General features: G+C 35.9%; 1 protein-coding gene across 6 annotated transcripts; it reads right to left on the bottom strand.

Moving 5' to 3' along the window:
* Positions 1–1,250: 1,250 nt before the first annotated feature.
* LOC103718039 (protein LIGHT-DEPENDENT SHORT HYPOCOTYLS 5-like) lies at positions 1,251–9,365 on the bottom strand. Of its 6 annotated transcripts, none has more exons than XR_015968395.2 (2): positions 6,669–9,363; positions 1,251–5,795 (listed from the first exon to the last, which is right to left on the bottom strand). XR_015968395.2 is itself a non-coding variant. In XM_088703481.2 (2 exons), the coding sequence occupies exon 1, from the start codon at positions 9,107–9,109 to the stop codon at positions 8,420–8,422; it is 690 nt and encodes a 229-aa protein (XP_088559607.1). In that variant the 5' UTR covers positions 9,110–9,365; the 3' UTR covers positions 1,251–4,731. The 6 variants fall into 6 exon arrangements, 4 of the variants coding, with proteins under 4 accessions (XP_088559607.1, XP_088559606.1, XP_038980880.1 ...); XR_015968394.2 differs by having other exon boundaries at positions 1,251–4,731; positions 5,676–9,363; XM_088703481.2 differs by having other exon boundaries at positions 1,251–4,731; positions 8,420–9,365.
* Between the last annotated feature and the right edge of the window lie 10,978 nt (positions 9,366–20,343).

Below are 20,343 nucleotides of genomic sequence, written 5' to 3' on the forward strand. Positions count from 1 at the left end.
GTATGGCCGGCAATACCATCACCTTCGGGGCGAGGCATATCTATAAGAAGGTGAATGGAGTTGTAGGGGTGCAAATGGGTCAGGTCGGGTTATGAGTGACCTCAACCCAATCTGGTTTCTTATTCGGATCCTAATTTTAGACCCATACCCAACCCAATAGAAGATCAGGTCGAATCCACCACGACAATTTTGGACCCAACGGATCATTCAGGTTGGGTCAGGTCCATGTATAACCCGGACCCAATCCAAAAAATTTGGATCTGCTTCGAATTAACCCAAAATTGTCCAAATTTCAAATGGGTCGGGTTGGATCGGATCTGAATGCAGTAAATCCAGATCTGACCTAGAAAATAGAAAAAAATTAATTTTAAGATTCGATCTGGCCCTATGGGTCCTTCAAAATAAGTCAGGTTGGATTTAATTAAGTAGGTCGGGTTGGGTCACGGATCAATACGAGCCATTTGCAGTCTTATATGGAGCTGCAGAATAGATAGTTGCTTTCTTCGTGGTAGATTACTTGAGTGGTATTTTTTGACCGGTAAAGCGGAGTTGCCTCGGGTACCTCGAGTTGAATTTTGATTTTTTTTTGAACATATTCATAACAGTTTCGTGAGCTGTCCATTTGTAGCAAGTAAAAAAAAAACACCAGGCCAAGTGTTGTCGCCCATAGAAGTGTCACGACAATGCGTACGTTAAGAAACTTTTTCTTTTTTTTCGGTGAAGGTTCAGAACCTTGCTTGCGGAGAGCATGTTGTAGTGCACTGCCGCACTACTATTTCATGCTTGCTCTCTTCCTAATTTTGAGGGGAGGGGTTGACGCCACAACACATGCTATACTTCCATAAGGAGGTTATGTTGTACTCCATTGATAGAATATTATCAGTGAAATCCTTTTGCATTTGACTTCTTCCTCTTCTTCATTAAAAAAAAAAAAGGTTTTCTTTATTACTTTTGCAGTTTTTGCATGCCAAGCTTTTGATAGTTCCTTGTAAGTTTCCATTACAGCAGTTGGTTGTTCATGGTTCTCAAAATGTCTTGAGAAATGTCCTTTCAAAAACTGTGAGAAATGTTCACCAGCCTTAATATTCAGTTGAGCATGCCATTCTATCCAATTCTTCAATGCTAATGCCATGTTCATTGGGTTCTTACTAATTATCAAGTTCATCAGATTGATCTTTGTGAGCATAATTTTAGCAATCACGTAACAACCTGCATTGCTCATAATATTTTTTTTTGTTATAATGATCCTATATCGACATATATTATTATTATTTTGTTAGCATGATCTTATTAAAGTGATTTTAGGAATCAAGTAATAATCTATATCACCCATAATATTTTTTTTTTGTTAGTATGATCTTATATCAGCCTATATTATTTTTCTTATATAAAGTCTGTACACAAGTATATATAACCCTGATATGTACCAAATGTGATAGAGCAGAGAAATAAAATTAATTTTCTCTCTCTTTTTCTTTTGTTTTTCTCTTATTTTGCAAGTATTTCAACATCGTATAGAAGTCACCGATCACTTAATTTGCTATTGCCATCTCTTCCATCTTTGCTATGGTCATCGTTACCATGTTTAGAAGCTTTGAAAACTTCTATTGCCGATTTATCGATCTCTATTTTCTGGTGAATCTACCCCTGAAGATCTTTTGTTTTTTGGTGGATTCGTAGATTTTCTGTTTTCTTGTAGATCCTCTATTTACTAGTGAACCAACATTCGAAGATCCCATTTCTAGTAGATTTGCATATCTTCTATTTCCGATAAATTAATATCCGAAAATCCTTTATTTTCTAATGGATTCGCAGCTCTTCTCACTATTTTTCTTTATAGTTTCAGATCTTCGGTCGTCTCTCCTCATCATCGCTCGGCTCCTTTCTATCCGTCTCTTATTTTATTTGCTGCCTCGGGCTCCTTCACTATCCAGTTCAAGATCTCTTACACCTCTTTCATAGTACATCCGTCTACGAGGATCGTCAACCTTCGGTTGCCTTTTCTCTAAGTTCTATTTTTACTGCAACTATCGTCTTTTATATGTATTCTCATTGTTACATCATCAGATAAGTCAATCAGCCACATCGACAGATACATCAGTCTATTATGTCAATTAGACACATTGATAAATATACCACTTTGCTATATTAGTCAGTCATATCAGTGGACGCATTAGTCCACTACGTTAGTTAGCTACGTCAACATTGCCAAAAACACATCAGTTTGTTGTGTTAGCTTCCTAATATGTTGCATTAGTTTCTAAGATGCTATGTCAGCTTTTGTTCTACCATATCAAATTCAGTATTGTCACATCAGCTTAACATATCGATTTGGCATATCGACTTATGAGTTGTTATGTTAACTCCTAATCTGCTACTAAGCTGCTATAACAGCTCGTGCTCTGCCACATCATGCTCTTTGCACCACGTCAGCTTTTGATCTACCACCATGTCAGCTTCTAAACTGCTATATCAGCTCTTAGTCTATCATGTCGGCTTTTGAACTACTACTTCGGCTCTTGATCTAGTACATCAGTTTATGGGTATTTTCATGGTCTAGTTTTCAAACTCAAATTAGCACCTATAGTACCATCTCGAGTTTGAGGGAGGAGGTATTAGCATAATTTTAAGGATCACCTAACAACCTACATCATCCATAATATTTATTCTTTATTTACGTGATCCTATATCAACATATATTATTTTTCTTTGTTAGCATGATCTTATTAAAGTCATTTTAGGAATCACATAATAATCTGTACCCTCCATAATATTTTTTTTTTGTTAGCGTGATCCTATATCAACCTATATTCTTTTTCTTATATGAAGTCTATACAAGAGTATATATAACCTCTAATATGTACTGAATATAATGGAACAGAGAAATAAATTATTTCTCTTTTTCTTTTGTTTTCTTCTTCTTCTGCAGATATTTTAAAACCTCTCTTTCTTGTTCTCCTATCATACTCTTGGTGTTTGTTTTTCCTCACCTTCTATTCTCCATTTGAAAAGCATGACCTCTTCTATTGTTATTTACAATCCTAATGCTGATATAACGCTATCATTCTTTCTCCACCACTCAGATAACTCAGGCATGGTCCTACTCTTTACTGTTATTAGTTTATCAGAAGCAACAAATTGATGATTTAGACCATATATACAATAGCAATTAATCTGCTGTCAAAATTTTCTGGTGGTGCATGCTGAATCCTTGATCTTAGTATCATCTACAATGTCCATCTCCCATATTTGAAGTCCCTAGGTATAGAGACATTCTTCTGGGAGAGCAAGTTAAAGTAGACATCCAAGATTGTAATTTTTTGAAAAAAGTAAAATTTTAAATTTGATATGAAAATATTATTCTTCCTTGTTTTTTGGATAAGAATGTTTCATCTTATCTTATGACTTTGCTAATTCTTAAGAAGTGATCAGTCCCCGAAAGTAAACCCGTTGCCGGGTCTTTCTGTTCCCAAGCCTCCATTCTAATATACACCATGCATGAGAAAACACGATCATGCTAATTAAGATAAAGCTGCTCTTACCAAGAAAATATTAAGATGAAGCTGTCCTGTGCTGGTTTCCTAGCTAGGCTTCAAACATTTAATTTTCTGCTAATTAATTGACCCAAACTTACCCGGAAAATGGCTGGATCACCACTAATTCATTTGTAACATTGTGCACACTAGTAAGTTGTGAATTCTTTGAATAATAATTTAAAGAAACGAAGCTACTCCATTAAAATTAACGATCCGTACATCATGCACAATCATTATTTCAGCTTTAAGTCTGCCTTTCTCTTGCTTTATTATTGAGTAAAGTCATATCTATACCTCCAATTAGCACCTATAATGAGCTCCAGACAGGCGTTGGTTGCGGCAGTGATTGCAAGGCAACTGAAATAAAGCATGACCTATAACAACATATACATGATGAACTAGTGAGATGAGATGATATTGGAGATGTTACTCTTCAGCTATTGTAGTTGCTATTTTTTAAGCATTGAATTGGCTAGAACCTACTTCAATAATATCTTTCGTCATATCATCACCTCAAATATCTATTAGTTTGTATCTCTCTTCTGATCCAAGCCAGTTATACTCATTTTAAGCAAATATCTAGTTCACTTAATAGATCCTCCAATTAACTAATTTCTCTAGTCATGACCTTGGAACACGAATTGCGTTAGCAATAGCTAGAGGTTTCTGTGCACACAATATTCTAGAAAAGGGCATCTTAAATTAGATTATTTAGTGTTCACTTCGGATGCTCCAACCTTGTCTAATGTAATGTAATGACTTCGACTTCCATGTTTAATATAACCGCCATCTGCTTGGGATCAGTAACCTTCCATGATAAGTTAAATTTATAATTCCGACAATGAAGAGAACATACACTTTAATAGACTTCCTTTGAGTTCAGACAAAGCATCCGTATACCTTAGCATGGCATCTCATCACCTGAAGAAAGTTAACAAGTTCATAGCATGACCCCACCATTTATTCCTTAAATTTTTGTGCACTGGACACCTAGAAAAGCGCACCGATCCATCTTCACTTCCTTTTAATTAAGCTTTAGTCATGCTCAGTACAATATTATACTGAACCAAATTGCCCACAAAGAGTATTCGTTTTGCTGGAGAATTACACGTGGTCAGTGGATTGAACTAACGCCACTCTAGCTACTAATGCCTTCGGTTCCACAATTCACCCATGCACCCACCGTCTTGTATATCTGCAATTAATCTTAATCAAAGACCTAATTCAACAACGTTCTTTCAAACAAAAATAATTCAAAGCTCCACGGATTTGCATGAATGTCTCCCTGGCCAGTTTTCAACAATATTCATGCATGCACTAATTTCTTAAGGGGACGTACACACATCATACGTATCACTTGTAAAAAGATAATTAAGAACAGTCTACAAACACCACCAATAAAATATCCTTATTAAACGTCCGAACATTTTAGAAGTCTTCATCTCCTCATGCAAGTAAATGAGTTCAGGGACCATCTTTTTATAGGACCAGAAACTCAGCAACTACAATTAAGTTTTAGCCTCATTTAGCTTTGAATGATTTTAACTGATGGCACGAGTACTTGTTGATTAATATCACCCGATATATATATATATATATATATATATATATATATATATATATATATATATAGCATGTGAAGGAGACCTGCCCGTAGCTGATGCATTTAGAAGTTCTGGAAGATGTGCCATAGGTCAAGCCATGACAAACTAATTCTTTATATAAGCTAAGCTAACAATGAAATGAAATGCTGGATATCCCCTACACAACATCAACAATTACCATTCTTTAAGACATAGAACTCTATTTAAATAAAATTTCAAGTAAATCCAAACCACTTAATATGTTAAACATAACAGGTAGCTAAAATTAATATTTCATATCAAGTTGATAGATTTGATCAGTTGAGACAAAAGCATCATGATTGGTGCAGGGTCAAATTAATTTTCTAGAACTTTGAGAAGGAACAAGAACGAGGCTTCTTCCATTAATTGGATTCAGATCTCAGATCCAAAAGAATCCATATCTATATGCCGTGAGGACCTTAAAGATGTTGACCACGGCAAACACAAAAGCTTACCGTGAAGATGTTTGACCCCAATCATCAGACTCCCAAATGGCTACCCTATTTAAGCTTACCTGTAGATGGTTCCACCAAAGCCAATGGCACATCCTCCTTCTGCTTATATTCCAAAAATGTCCCTTGGTGATCAGCAGATCTTGTCATCTAGCCTCAAAAATAAGATGTCTTGCCCTACACTGCTACACAAGACAAGAACTGCACCCTAATCAGGCCTGGCTAAAGAATGGATTAGAATAAAGAAGGGAATGTCAGCAAACCAATACTAATAGCAACCACTGAAGAAGAATACCAAGGCAGTACCCTCTGAGCATATATTTTTGAGCCAGGGTACCTTCCTAGATTATAATAAACTAATAGAATAAGAAAGAAAATCACTATATTATCAACCCAATCAAATGAAAAGAATAATGCTCATTATTAATATGAAGTGCTGTTGGATTCCTATCGTTATTAAATCTCATTAACTAATCAATATATATTAATGTCCACCAAAAACTAATATATATTAGCTCTCTACGTTGCTTAAACTAAGCAATAAGGCAGAACCAAATTGTACAGGAATCACCATACCATTAATAATAACAAGTGAAGACTTGAAAATAAACTAATCAAGTACTGGGTTATTCTTCAATGTCATTGCCTCTTTTAACAAAAATATGGCATCAAGGGAGACCTTAAGCAACGCAGCATAACTTATCTTTGGATTAGGGTAAATATGTGCGAGTTGGTTCAAGTTCTGGAACAGTGGAAAGAGCTTGAGATAGGGTGGCGAGGAAGGATGCTGGGGTATTTTAAATGGCAGCGGCGTCGCATACGTGGACGCAAATTCCTCGGTAATATTTAAGTATATATTTCTTTCAAGACGAAGATCCACGTAATAATTTTCCCGGAGGGGAGTTTGGATATGACTAGACGGTGCGGTGCGGTGCAGTGCAGTGGTGCCCCTCTTCTTCCTCTCGACATTTATGAATACCAACACAAAACTTCGCCTACCCCACAAACCAGAAGCCCTTTGAATGGAAAATCATATTAAATATTAAAATTATCACCTTTTAATTGCCAGTCGCGGCACAGTCCTGGCTGACGAGATTTGGAGGGGCCATGCCAAGACAAAGAACTTGATTCATCCCTCCTCAGTGCGGGACGCTGTGGACCGAAGCTTACATGGCCTGACTGCGTCAGAAAGAGGGAGAGAGAGAGAGAGAGAGAGAGGGTGTTCACTATTATTCTTGTGATACGGGCTATTCCACACCCTGCAGGGCTCGCCATCACAGGAATCAGTGGGGAAAGTGGGAAAGAGGAGCTGGAGATCGGAAATAAAGAAGTCCGGTTCAACAATAGCAGGATAAAAGAAGGGGGGAAATAGGTGAGAGAAAAGGACGTAAAATTATTTCCTTGTAATAAAGTTTTTTTTAAAAAAAAACCAGCTACAAGTCACTTTCATTGGGGTCGCCATAATCATAGATATTACTAAATAAATTAAAGTATGGAAAAAAAAAAAAAAAAAGACCAGTGCTTTAGAGAGAGAGAGAGAGGGAGAGAGAGATCTAGCGGCAGAGAAGGGCAGAGAGGTGAAAGGAGGAGGGAAAGAGCAAGAAGGACTAATGCTGCCATGGTGGCAGACTGGGAGAGAGCTCAGAGTAGAAGAGTGGGCGAGGGGTGAGTCAAAGGGTGGGGGGACGCACGTGTGGGGAAAGGCCTCGCGGTCCGGAAGCTCGCAGCCGATCCGTCAGGGGACCAGTGATTTGTTTGTAATGTGCGCCGCCGTCAGCGTAGTTAAGGAAAGGAAAAGCCGGAATGAGGGAAGGATTTGACCATATGAGCTCTAGAAGAAGTTTTAAAAAGTTGAGCTCACACTTCGAACCCCCTAGCTCTTAGGGAATGTGGGAACAAATACAAGAGGAACTCGTGGGCTACATTTCATTGGAAGGGGGAAATTTGATATCACTCTAATCTTTGGAAGTATACTACTGGGAAGGTGATTGCATGTCTTGAGGTGTCATCGTGAGATCAGATAAGAGGAGCCTGAAGATGGTGTCTCAAGTGTTCTCAAGAAAATAAAAAAAAAGGAACAAAGGAAAAGAATAAGATGTTGATTAAAGTAGGATGATGAGATCACAATTATATTAATGGGGACTATAGTGACAAGCAGAAAATTGGAAACGTAAAACAGTTCATCTTAAACTGTGTGCTGAAAAGAAGGGAAAGAAGAAGGAGAGGAATAACAATGTTTGAATATTAGAAAGAAGTAAATGACTTGAGCAATATAAAACTGTATAAAAGAGAGGCACCACAACTTATCCCGTTACGCTGAGCTGAGAGATCAAAGGTGGTTTCTCTTATATGGTACACAAATGATAAATTTATATGACAAATATTTATCCTGTATGTGAAGAAAAGCTTACAAAAATTTAACTCATGGTAAACCATCTATCCAATTAATTTCCCATCAAAATCAGCAGGAAGGAGAAGCCGTTATCGATTATATATTCATATCGTTAAGTTCTCTTCTACTTGAACCACATCAACCACACATCAAAACTCAAAGCAAAAGACAATCAAACAAATCGCCAATTAATTAAACTCACCATTCATCACTTGAAAGAAAGAAATAGAGAGATAGAAAAGAGAGAGATTTTAACTCTCTTCTTTTTCTGGAAATCCTTCCCCACGGCCTCTTCGCAAGTATCGATCGAGAGAATCGCCAATAGCAATAACAATAAAACTCCTATCTTACTAAACCTGCTTCAATAATAACGAAAAACAAGAGCAAGAAAAAGAGAGTGAGGAGGATCTATACTCAAGAAGAAGAAGTGCCACCCGGCGGAGCATCGGATCCCTCTCCGCCCACCGAACCACTCCCCGCCGCGGCAGCGGCAGCGGCAGCAGCAGCAGCAGCGGAAGAAGAAGATGAAGACTCTCCTGCTCCAGAAGTCTGTCCGCTCCCGGCGGCCGAGGCGGGGGGCTGGCGCTTCCGCTTCTTCTTCTCGTAGGGGACGCCGCGAGCCTTGGCCTGGCTTTCGCGGACCTCGCGGAGGTAGATGCGGACGGCGCGGGCGGCGAAGGGGTTCGCCTCGGGCCGGCCGCCGCTCTCCTCGTAGGCCGCTCGCAGGCGGCCAATCAGAGCGTCGAGGGAGCCCCAGGCCTGCTTTAAAGGGCAAGCGCAGGGGCCCGGCGGGTTGGGTTGGCCGAAGAAGGTGCACCCGGCGTTGTGGACCTTGGTCTTCCCGAACTGGTCCAGGTACCGCAGGAATTCGATCACGTGGGCGCCGCTGCAGCGCGCCAGCGTCAGCGGCGGCTTGTGGTTGCGCAGGTACTGCAGGAACGTGTTCCAGTCCCGTCGCTTCTGTGACTCGTACCTGCTCGGCGGCGCCGGGGCCGGGGCCGGGGCAGGGGCCGGAGGGGGGTGACCCGATCCCGGGGTCGGCTCACCCCGGGGGGAGGAGGAGGAGCCCTGCCCCGCACCCGAGTGGCCAGGGGTCGACTCCATGCACTTCTTTCTCCTCTTCTAGCTACTCTTCTTCTTCTTTGGCTTCTCTGTTACCTTTTTTCGCAGAGCTTGTTTCCTTTGCTTGCACTTCTTCTCTTCCTCGATCCCTGCGGAGGGAGGAAGGGGTGTGGGGGCGGAGAGAGAGAGAGAGAGAGAGAGAGAGAGAGAGGAGAGCTGAAGAGAGAATGGAAGAAGGAAGAAGGGTGGTTTGGATGGGACGTTAAAAGGGAAATGTAAGCAAGGAGGGCGACGGAGTAGAGGGGGACGGAGGGAGTGAATGGGAGGAGGAGGGTTCACGTGGTGGCCCCCGGTCTTCGACGTGACTCGGATAGATGGTTACGGGTGTGCTGCACTGTGATGCGGAACAAGAGTAAATGCACTGGGTCTAAATGTGATACAGCTGGAATTTGATATTCATGCTCTGATGATTTAATGAACCCTAATTAACCCGGATAAGTTGGTTTAGCAAATCTTCAAATCCATGAGTATCTAACCTAAATAAGAGGTATAAATGCTGGAAAGAGCCTAAATAGAATTAGTTAGAGAGGTCCTGATATGTTTTGCACTGTTATCAAGAGTTGAACAACTTCCCTATCATGGCATATATCTTGAATGGATGGCTATCATTCAACATGCAGTGCACCATGTTTGCCAATAAATATGCTGCATTTGGTTCTAAGTATGAACGTTAGCAGTCCATCTTCAAGACGAATAATGTGGCGGCTATTCAAAATTGTACAATTTTTTGATGTGCAAAATATACACCACAAAGATCCGAATCCCAAATAAACCATGCTGATGCCACAAATGTCTTAATCATTTTTCTAATTAAAATAAGTTATATTTTTGGCTTATCCAAAATCATAAACCTTACGTCCTTTTCATTTTGATCCAATCTATACCTTGGATTATATGGTAGGGCAATTATGAAAATGACTACATTTATGATTTTTTTTATCATTTTAGCATATAACTTATGTACTAGGATCTATATCATGGTTACAGCTGTATCGATAGAATATATTTTATTAAGCAATAAATTATTTCTAAATTCATAAAATTGTTGTTCATGTACTGCTTGTATGAACTCTGCATCACCTTGAACTTAAACATCTCTATAATTTATATGGATCGATTGCTAAGCTATATCTTTTGATTTAATAAAAAGCTTTTTTCAATTAATTATTTTCCTCTTTGCCATTACAATATCCCTATCTAAATCTAATATGTAAGTTAGATGATATATATTTATACACATAATTAAAATATCATTATAACAATTCTAAAGAATAGTTTTTAAAAATATGTCTTCAAAATTAAATTTGAAGCCTCCAGTATTTTAAGTTTAGTAAATATGTCTCTAATTGGTCCATTACATATTCATCATTGCTGCACCACTCAAGGAAAATCAAGATTCCTCTAAAATCAAAATTCAATGCAATACTCCAAGTTTGGTAACCAAAGTATTTTATTTTGCAATATGATAGATGCCTTTGCTATTACAATTTTTGTTGCGTATAATTATAATACAAAAGCCAACAGCCAATGCTACATGTTGGTTCTGTTTCAATAGCATCATTACACTCAAAAATGCTGTCTATAATAAATATTCTTAAAGATTGAAATGAAAGCAATTTGCCTACCTAAAAAACAATAAATTGCACGATATGACACATCTTTATTTGATTAATGTTTTAACCATGATGGTGTTGGTCAACAAGGTTTGCGTTGCTTCAAACTCAAACAAACCCTTGTCTATCAGAGGAGTCATGTATTTCGAGTTAAATGACAAGCTAATACAAGTGCCTCAAGTTGGATGGTTCAATATAATATCATTCATAGTTATGGAAGTTAAAAACATACTAACAAATCATCTTGAGATTACAAATTTCCACAAATATTATAACAATTATATTTTAAATTGAAATATAAAATTCTCAGAAATGTCAAGTAGTTGATTTCTTTTTAAGCAGTATATTAGTTATCATAGCATAGGGAAAATCTTTACCAATTTAAACTTAGATCATATTGTATCTCACCAACTTAACAATCAATAAGCTCTATAACTCTATCCATTTCAATGAATTTCTACGTGCCTCCATTGTGTTCCTAACATATGCCATGCATGCACATGCCAAATGATTTTAATTTAAATTGGATATCTTCAAAAATATTATTATTCACATGCACGTAATACAACAGTGAATACATGCAACTTAAGTTAGCGGATAATATGTTGGTTAATAATATGGCACTTTAAACTGCTCGCGTAAATAGTTTTCTTTCATGATCTAGGGAACCGCGCGCCCGAGTTTTAGCCAGTGTTTCGCCCATGCATGGGGCGAATGTGCAGCTACCACTGCATCCAAAGCTGTCGATTTGCCTCTACACAGTCAATACGAGATATCTACTGATATCACCTTTGCCTTTTCCTTTCCGTAGTTCGCTTTCTTTCACCCATTTGTCAAAGCAAATCTCCAAGCACTATCCTTTCTTTTGCTGTTTTCATTATCGCTGGTCAAGAAAAGATGTGCACTTCCGCTTAAGATACTTTTAATTAATCAAGCTGGAATTAGAAAGACAAGACAAGTACCGGCTTTAATTAATCTGGCTGCATATGTATTCTCTAGCCGCCTTAACGCTTTTCCATGCAGCTAAATCGACAAGGAAAACAATAGCATTCGCACGTGCAAGGAGAGAGCAACAGGACTCGCACAGATTTGCTGGAATATTATACGTCGGAGAAACTACGGTATGTAGATCTTGGGCATGCATGCAATTCGTAGAAGCCCCCTCTATGTTTTCCAACTTGAATAAGTTCAAAAACTGCTCTCTTCTTTCTTATTAATATTTTTCTTTTGGTTGATGGCAATGTAGACGCTTATTGACATGAATAGTGGATAAAGTTCTACCTCGAAAAGATAATGGCGGATAAAACTTTTTCTTTATCTGGGATGGGTGTCGGCTGGCCGGAGTTGCATTCATGCGCTACCTACGAGGCATAGAGCTCGAGCGTCAGGTTCTCGGTCATGTCCGAAATCCCCACACTAGGTTTCAAACGCCTGGTCTCATCAAAAGAGTTCAGATTGCCTTTCCTTGTTGCTTTTCCTTCTTATCTATATAAAAAACAATGGTATGACCGCAGGAGTGCTGCTATCCTTTTCCTAAGTTGAACTTAAAATATCTCTCTTGCACAAACATGAACTCCTACCAAGCGCATGCTTCGATCCAAAGATTTCATGTGCCTTATGTGTAAGAGTTAAATAGACAGAGAGAGAGAGACAGTATGGAAAAGAAATAGAATTCATTTATTTGAAAAAAAAATAGAATGCCTCAATGTGCGTTATGCGTTAGGCTTTTTTATTTTATATAGAGAAAATTCTTGATTATGAAATATGTCAAAGGACCATTGATATGAATATCAGTTTTTTAATTAAATGTCATATAATTGGGTTTTGATATTTAAAATTAGTGAATGATGCATATTCTAGTTAAGACATAGATGACTCTATTGAATTTAACCCCTTTTTTTCTATAAATCCTTAAATAGAATTATGGAAACAGAGTTTGTCATGGATTATGAAATTCAACAATATGGCATTCATGCATGGATGAAGTTAATTTATTTTCTTTTCTCTATTATCTATTTTATATATATGGAGACTCAACTTGTGCAAATCTCTTAATTCACCATATAGGTACCTATATTAATAATACTAGAATTAATATGCTTGATCAACATTAAAATTTATTTCTTAATATGCAACAAATATTAATGGCATTAATGTGCTCGAGCATCATTAAAGCATATTACCTAATATGCAATAGAAATTTAGTAATTGAAGCATTCTACTTATTATAATTTGTTATATTGTTAAATGGGATTCCAAAAATAATTGGAAAAGGGAAAAAATACGATCCGCAAGATTGGTATTATTGATGGAAATTTCTGCATGAAAGACCTTGTGCAAAGTTCTTCGTATTATTGATGAGAGTTTCTATTCGGCCATCATTAAAGTTTCTTACTTAACGTGCAATAAAAATTTAGCTATTGAAACATATATGCTACTTATTATAATTTATTATATTATTAGATTGCATTTTAAGAATAGTTGGAAAAAAAGAAAAAAAAGTTGTACTCTATCTGCAATACCAATATTAATTACACCAAAATTAATGATAGAAGTTTTTATTCGACCAACATTAAAATTTATTGCTTAGTATGCCAAAGAAATTTGATAAACCTTCTATTTATTATAATTTATTATATTATTATGTATTTCGGAACAATTAGAAAAAAGATGAAAAAAACTATATCACACGCAGGTTATATACTAGTTTGTAAATAATAACCAAAACTAATTTGCTAATTCCATCAATTAATTAACAATGTCAAGCCATGCATTTTGGTCAAACTATTCTATTTTTTTTTCTTTTCACTTGTAGCATGTTTGAGGAGTTATTGAGAAATATAATAGAAGTGCCACCACCAAGGAGCGTTAACTTATATTAGATAGTATTATCCTCTCATATCAGAGGCTAGAGATTTGATTCTGAGTAGCATCGGTCCTCATATCAGACTCCTTCACCTCCACTTAAAAATTCTTGTTCTCTGATAAGGTTCTTTTTGCGCTGGCTTCTCTTCTTCAAAAAAAATTGACAGGAGTGAATGCCCCCCACTGGGGTTAGAATCAACCGGACCACTCTCAAATAAAAAGAGATGCAACCAACTAACCATACCTAAGCAATTGAATATTTGTGCCATATAAAACTATTTCTTCAATGTGCAATTGTCTGCTATAATTTTTTGTGATTGATTTTCCTGACTACGACCGAATGCTCTTCTATTTTTTATTGGGCTCAAAGCAATTAAAGAGTATTCATTTCGTCAGGGTATGGCAATTCTTATTTCTTTACTAAAACCTTGTAGGAATATATTTGACGTCATTTTCACCTTAATCTAGGCATCCAAATGAAGAGTGCAAAGCCATAAAAAATGGCCTTCACTCGCATGTATTTTGACTTGCTGCATGAAAGAAATATATAGGCTGCTACTTTTTCTCCAATCTCAACTATTCGAATCGTTGGCAGTCTCCAAGGTCGAATGAGCACCGATTGGCTCAAAAAATCAATCCGGAAGGAGTCAAATTAATATACAGCCAAGAAACGGCCAGTACATAAAAATCTACTAAGTATAAGTTTGCATGCAATTCTTTTTACAATATGAACGCGTACACTGTGAAGTTTGTAGATAATTCATTCACTGGTACAGAAGATTCAAATTTATTATAGAGACATGGATCATTTGGTCTGCTTCATGGACCACATGCATGGCATGCACTTAACTTCTTTTTTGGTTAACAAAAGTTGTAGTTCTCCTAAAATAAATATAAATCATGAAAATAATGATAAAAAATAGAAAACCTGTAGGAGATATATCCCAAGCCCTATATCAAATTTTGTCTTCAACTCTAGCCGGTATTTTTGAAAAATAAAGTTTTTACTTTGACTAACCCATGTTATGGTCCAATTAAAGGAATTTGCCTTGGGTCGCTATGCGTGTCAAACCACTTAAAGTTGATATAGTATCGTAGGTCTTGAAAAGCTACCAGCAATTAAAAAAATAAGATGGCTCAAATTTTGAACAAACAAGTTATGGTCTTTGGAGTTTTTATATGTAATTTAATTTTAATGCGACAAATCTTGCTTTTGGATTCTGTTTAGATCTATTTGTAGTAGTCAAGCTAATTTATATCAAGTATGGTTATTCTCTTGGACCAAATCCTAAACTTTTATATAAAACCCCCTTAATCAACATTAAATTTAAAAAAAAAAAACAAAAGCACCATTTTCAAAAGAAAATCAGTAAAAATGACCAATACTAGTATCTTAAAGTGAAATTTGAAACTTTGCATTTAATGCATGAAAGAAAGAGATGATCAATATTTCTAATGCAATGTTCTTGTGTCATACAAAAGATTGAGAAATTAAAAAAAAAAAAAAATCTTTGCATTTTGGTTTTATTGTTAGAAGTAGCAAGCATCTAAGGTTATTTTAATCTTCCATATTTGTTTGCCTTCCTATCTGTTATGGTGGACTGCGAAATGGCTCGGCTCTAAGTTTACTGAGATTAATCATGGTATGGAACATAACCGACGATGTGCGAGCCTTATATAAAACCTCAGAATACAAGTGGACCCTAGATGTACATCCAATCCAAAAGTAGAACCTGCTTGATAGGCTTTTAGCATGAAGAAATCTCAAAAACGTTATCTCCAATATGTGAAATTAAAACATGGCTTGATTAATATTTCATTAATTAGATTATTGATTATTGCTTTTGTTTGTATCTCTATTTGTTAGTTTGTTGAAGCCTTGAAGGTCCATAGAGGATATTTTAGCCAAATCAAAACTAAACCCCAGTCACAGGGTTTCTGCCAACTTCAGCTAGTTTCAGCTCGAACTATTTGATCTTAGTCCAGTTTTACTGGTTTCGGCCGAAACTACCCAAATCAACTTAAATATTTTTTAAGTAAAATTTTGATATTTATAATATATAAAGGTTATTTTTATTCTTCCAAATGTATAGTCTACATAATATTGATTTTAATGATTTTCTCTTTTTTGAGTTAAATGATGGGGTAGAAAATGATGTAACCTTGATGGGACGAGGAATCCAAAAAAAAAGGGGAAAATTCTATTACAACATATTTCAAAGACTAATTTGAAAAACAAAATACAAGACAATTTAAACGTATTTAATATTTTTAATATCTGCATATAAATAATCAAAAAATGGCCATTTAACTTCAAAATATAAGAAATCAATGTATTTGTGTTATAATAGAAAATAAGAAAATATTTGAATGCACTGGGCTGGTGGTACTAAGAAGTTTTTAAATTGATAAATAAAAGGAACTTTCTAGTTAACATCTTAAATTCAAGAAAAAATTGTTATTTTATATATAATATGTTCACAATAAAAAGTAGCAATATATTTTCACTTGTATTGCATGAAATACTAGCACCGGTCTAATATGTTGAAACCACATAAATAAAAGAGGCTATACAACATTAACAAAAATCCAAAAATATTATTTAATAACTTCTCTAGCTTTTTTTGTCTTTTTTTTTCCAAATTTTTAGATTTTTTTCACAGCTCCAAAACTTGAGGCACGACTTCGAAATTTTTGAAACGACCGGAATAGAAATTTTACAGCACTAGCCAAAACCGAAACCAAAGTTAGATTTTTCAAACCTCTGATTCAACATTTAGAGCGCAAAACAATTTTATTTTGAACCAGTGCATGCCAATTAATTTGTTAATGAGTGATAGACAATTAATTCCAAATTTTCATCCAAAAGAATGAGAACATTAAAAATCAACACGAAATCAGATGAATAACCTTGAAAAAAAAATGAAGATTAAGTTTGCTTGAGTTTTGGTCCCTCTAAGCAAAAATTTTGGTAACTGATCCTGTTTTTTTAGGATTGTTATTTGGACTAACAAGGATTAGTTATGGTATATTTAGTTGCTTGAAAAAGGTTTCAGAAAATTAAGAATTTTGATAAAAATATTTTTTATTATTTACCCGCATGATATAAAGGAAGTTTTCAAGTTTAACTAAATATTTTTATTTCTGTATTTTTTTATATGATATTTTGATTTACCATATATGACTCGTTTGGCTCGTGGAAAGAATTTTTTCTTATCAGAATTTTTTTTAGAAAGCTAATTCCTAAGAATATGATGTCTAAAAAAAATGATTTTAGCACATTTAGTCGACAATAAAAAAAGTGGCACATTGCAGAGTTACTTATGTTTGGTTGACTATTTACTTTTTTAAGAAAGTTGTGTGAAATATTTATTATATTCTTAATAAAAAAAATTATTCATAAATTTATGGCTTAAAATAATTTTGAAAAAAATCTCAATTCTCATAAGAAGTAGCTTTTTTTAAGTTTTTGTTTTTATAAAATATGAAAAACTTATTTCTATAAGTATACTAGTTTTGACTTAACTTTAACCAAATTATATATACATATATTTGTTAGCCAACCAAACCCGCGTTTCTTCTAGCATTGCTTGCCGCATAAAACTTGTATGTACATGTGTGTGTGAGAGAGGGAGATTAAGATCTTGTTTGGAGGAGCTATTGGCAGTAGAGCTTTTGGAAGCAGAGTTTTCTGAAGGAGAGTTTTTATAAAAAGCTGAAAGCTATTTGTTGTTTAGTAACTACATTTTTAATATATTATGATATTTTAATAAATAAATTAGAAAATATTTTTAGAGAGATAAAAAATATTTTTTTAATCCTCCGAAAGCTCTTTTGGAGCCTAAATAATACAATAGAAGATTGAAGCATCTTTTTGATGGCATAGGCAAGACCCTTCACCATCCTAATTTAATATGCTTTTAAGATCAGAATGATAGCCCACTAAGAATTGGTAATGGTGGTTACATCGTACGATGCATGAAATAATTTATTATTATATAGTATCATTCGCTAGGGTACCCAATGATATTTTATTTTTTATTTTTTATCAGAAAGAGACAAACGAACCCAAAGCAAGCACCCCACTTACGGCTGCCAAACAATTCCTTCCGACCTCATAAAACTCGAAAGAGAAATATTAATCTCCATTGCTTTAAGCCAAATTTTTCTTATTTTCCTTTCTTTTAATATTTTATATTTTAAAGGCAGCCGGCCCTACCATAATCGTTTGTTTTCAATCATTCAAGGTGTCAAACTAGCAATCAAAGGTTTGGCCAGACAGCGAGTTTCCATTGGCTGGTCATCGAGCCAACTTTTTTTTAATAAATTATAGGAATCATGATGAAATTTATATTTATTAAACTTACATCCAAAAACTTATAAAATTTATACTTACATTCAATTACAGAAACTTATAAAACCATTTACATCCCATGCCCGCCGCGGTAAAATTATTTATCTCATATAAAGTTTAAAATTATTTTTGAGTAAGAATACAAGATGCGCATATTTTTTAATATTTTTAATAATTACTATATCATTTAAAATTATTTTAATTAATTTTGATTTTCTTAAATATACTATCTAGATTTTATTTAAAATTAATGATTTAACAAACATTTTATTAAGTTATAGATTACAGTGTTGAATAAAAATAAATTTTATGAGATAAATATAGTTTTTTCAAATTATTAAATATTAATATAATTTATTTTTAATTTTAGAAATGATTTTTGTAGTTTGCTCATAAAAGATAAATAAATAGATAGATAAATGAAGAGCGGGAAGTGATCCAATAGGACATCACAAATATCATATTCAGAATCATATTATTCTTTTGTCAATTCTAAAATTTTAAGTCACCTTGAGCACCTTCTTAGGAGGGAATCGAGTGGAGATTAGGATCTGTCAAACAAAAGAAACAAAGGAACCTTAGCGCCCTTCCATTTCGATCAAAAAAATTGTTATTTTCTATCTAAAATTATACATAAACTAATATAGTTGCATAATAATACAATAAATTTTAATTATGAAATTAAGATATAATTGGAATAATTATCTTACGGTGGAAATGAAATCTTTTTTTTTTTCGCTTCAAACACATGAAGTGACTTTGGTCCGGTGAGAACAAAGGTCACTTAGATAAAGTGAGCTGCATCTCGGCCCACTTACAATAAGCAAAACAAGACGTACTTTTCTTCAGTAATAAGAATCAAATTAAGACTTGTTTGCATAAAAATACAAGTCTTAAGAAATCCCGGCCGCTCGCCAAAACCGTGTGAACAGTGAACTCAAGTTTTGTCGAAATTAAATGTACTAACGGAAGCCCACCATGATTTTGACGTGAGCCGAAAGCTTGAGCTATGGACAAGGGTTGTATCTTTCATGCGAAAGAAAGAAAGATTCTTCTTTCTTCGCACGGATCCACCATTGGATCGTGCCATGGTCGCTTCAAGATCTATGCAGATGGATGAATGAAGAAGTTGGAAGTGCTTTGAGAGCTGTGCAGGATGTGGTCCGACGGCAGAAGGAGATCGATCAAGTTGGGCTTTTTCCCCCTTGAATGAGAAGAGGGAAGTGGGGCTGTCCTTTGCGGTCATGCCATGTCCCAACCCAAATTATGGACTCACGGGCCACCACTGGGCCTGGGGCCACAAAGGCATCTCCGATCAGCATCGGACGGTTGCGACCTGGACCCCTCGATGGTTCGTCCCAACTGCTCTTGAAGCCCTTTTCAGTGGCCGCGCTTGGGAATGGGCGTTAAACCAACTCAAAGGGAGGGAGGAGGGCCCTGAATTCGAAATCCAAAGCCTACTCACTTGCACATCCCAGAGATTTCCTTTGAAAGCACTCCTCAGTCCTTGCACTTTCTACGGTCGCCTCACCCAAGATGGCTCACAATGTCCAGATAAAGCAGTACACTGATGCACCGAGGGGATCTTTGACTCTTTGTTGGAGAGCAAGGATCATCGTACGTGGACAAGACCTTGTGGCTCTAATGTGCGCTTGCACGATACTTGCCTCCTTTGATGGGGCGGGCGTGGTGGATCCCATGCAATAATAGTAAATTGGAGCTGCCAAGGGACAGACCATGAGGATTTAAAGGCACCACGTAGCTGTGCACACAACCAATAACTAACCGGTTTCAAAGGCCTCATTCATCGGGCATGCATCTTGGCGTGCCATTATGAAAACCAGCGGCTGTGATTAGCTACATGCATAGCTATGCTGGTACATGCAGTTGAAGCAGGTCGGGTATTTTCGCATTTGATCTAGTTATCTTAGATTTTCCCGCATTGATCCATAAAAAAAAATAAAAAAAACAAGTGCAAATTTCGCATTGAGGTTAGCCAGTTAGCCTAGGGATAAGCCGGCTCTCTTAGAATGTCTTGATCTTAATTTTACCAAATTTGTTGGTATAGGCGTGTGAGGAGAGAGAGATTTTTTTTACTGTTCTTTAATTTTTGTTTAGACATTGAAGAACATCATTTTACCACAAGCTGTTTATCAAGATCAATGCCCCCATTATCCTGCATCTGAATATTGAATACAGGATAATTACAGAGGTTATGACTGATTGGTTCTTTAATTATATGTCTAGGGCTCCAACATGTTCTATCTTATACTAAATTCAATGCAGAAACATATATAATCCTATGCAGAACGAACCCGGACTGCTTAAAAGAATTTCTATCATTTATTTTTCGAGATTCTTCCAAAGTTCTTTCTTGTTGAAGC

This window comes from Phoenix dactylifera, chromosome 8 (assembly GCF_051530095.1).
Source record: "Phoenix dactylifera cultivar Ajwa chromosome 8, Ajwa_hap1_PhDact_Kaust_v1.1, whole genome shotgun sequence".
Taxonomy (NCBI): Eukaryota; Viridiplantae; Streptophyta; class Magnoliopsida; order Arecales; family Arecaceae; genus Phoenix; species Phoenix dactylifera.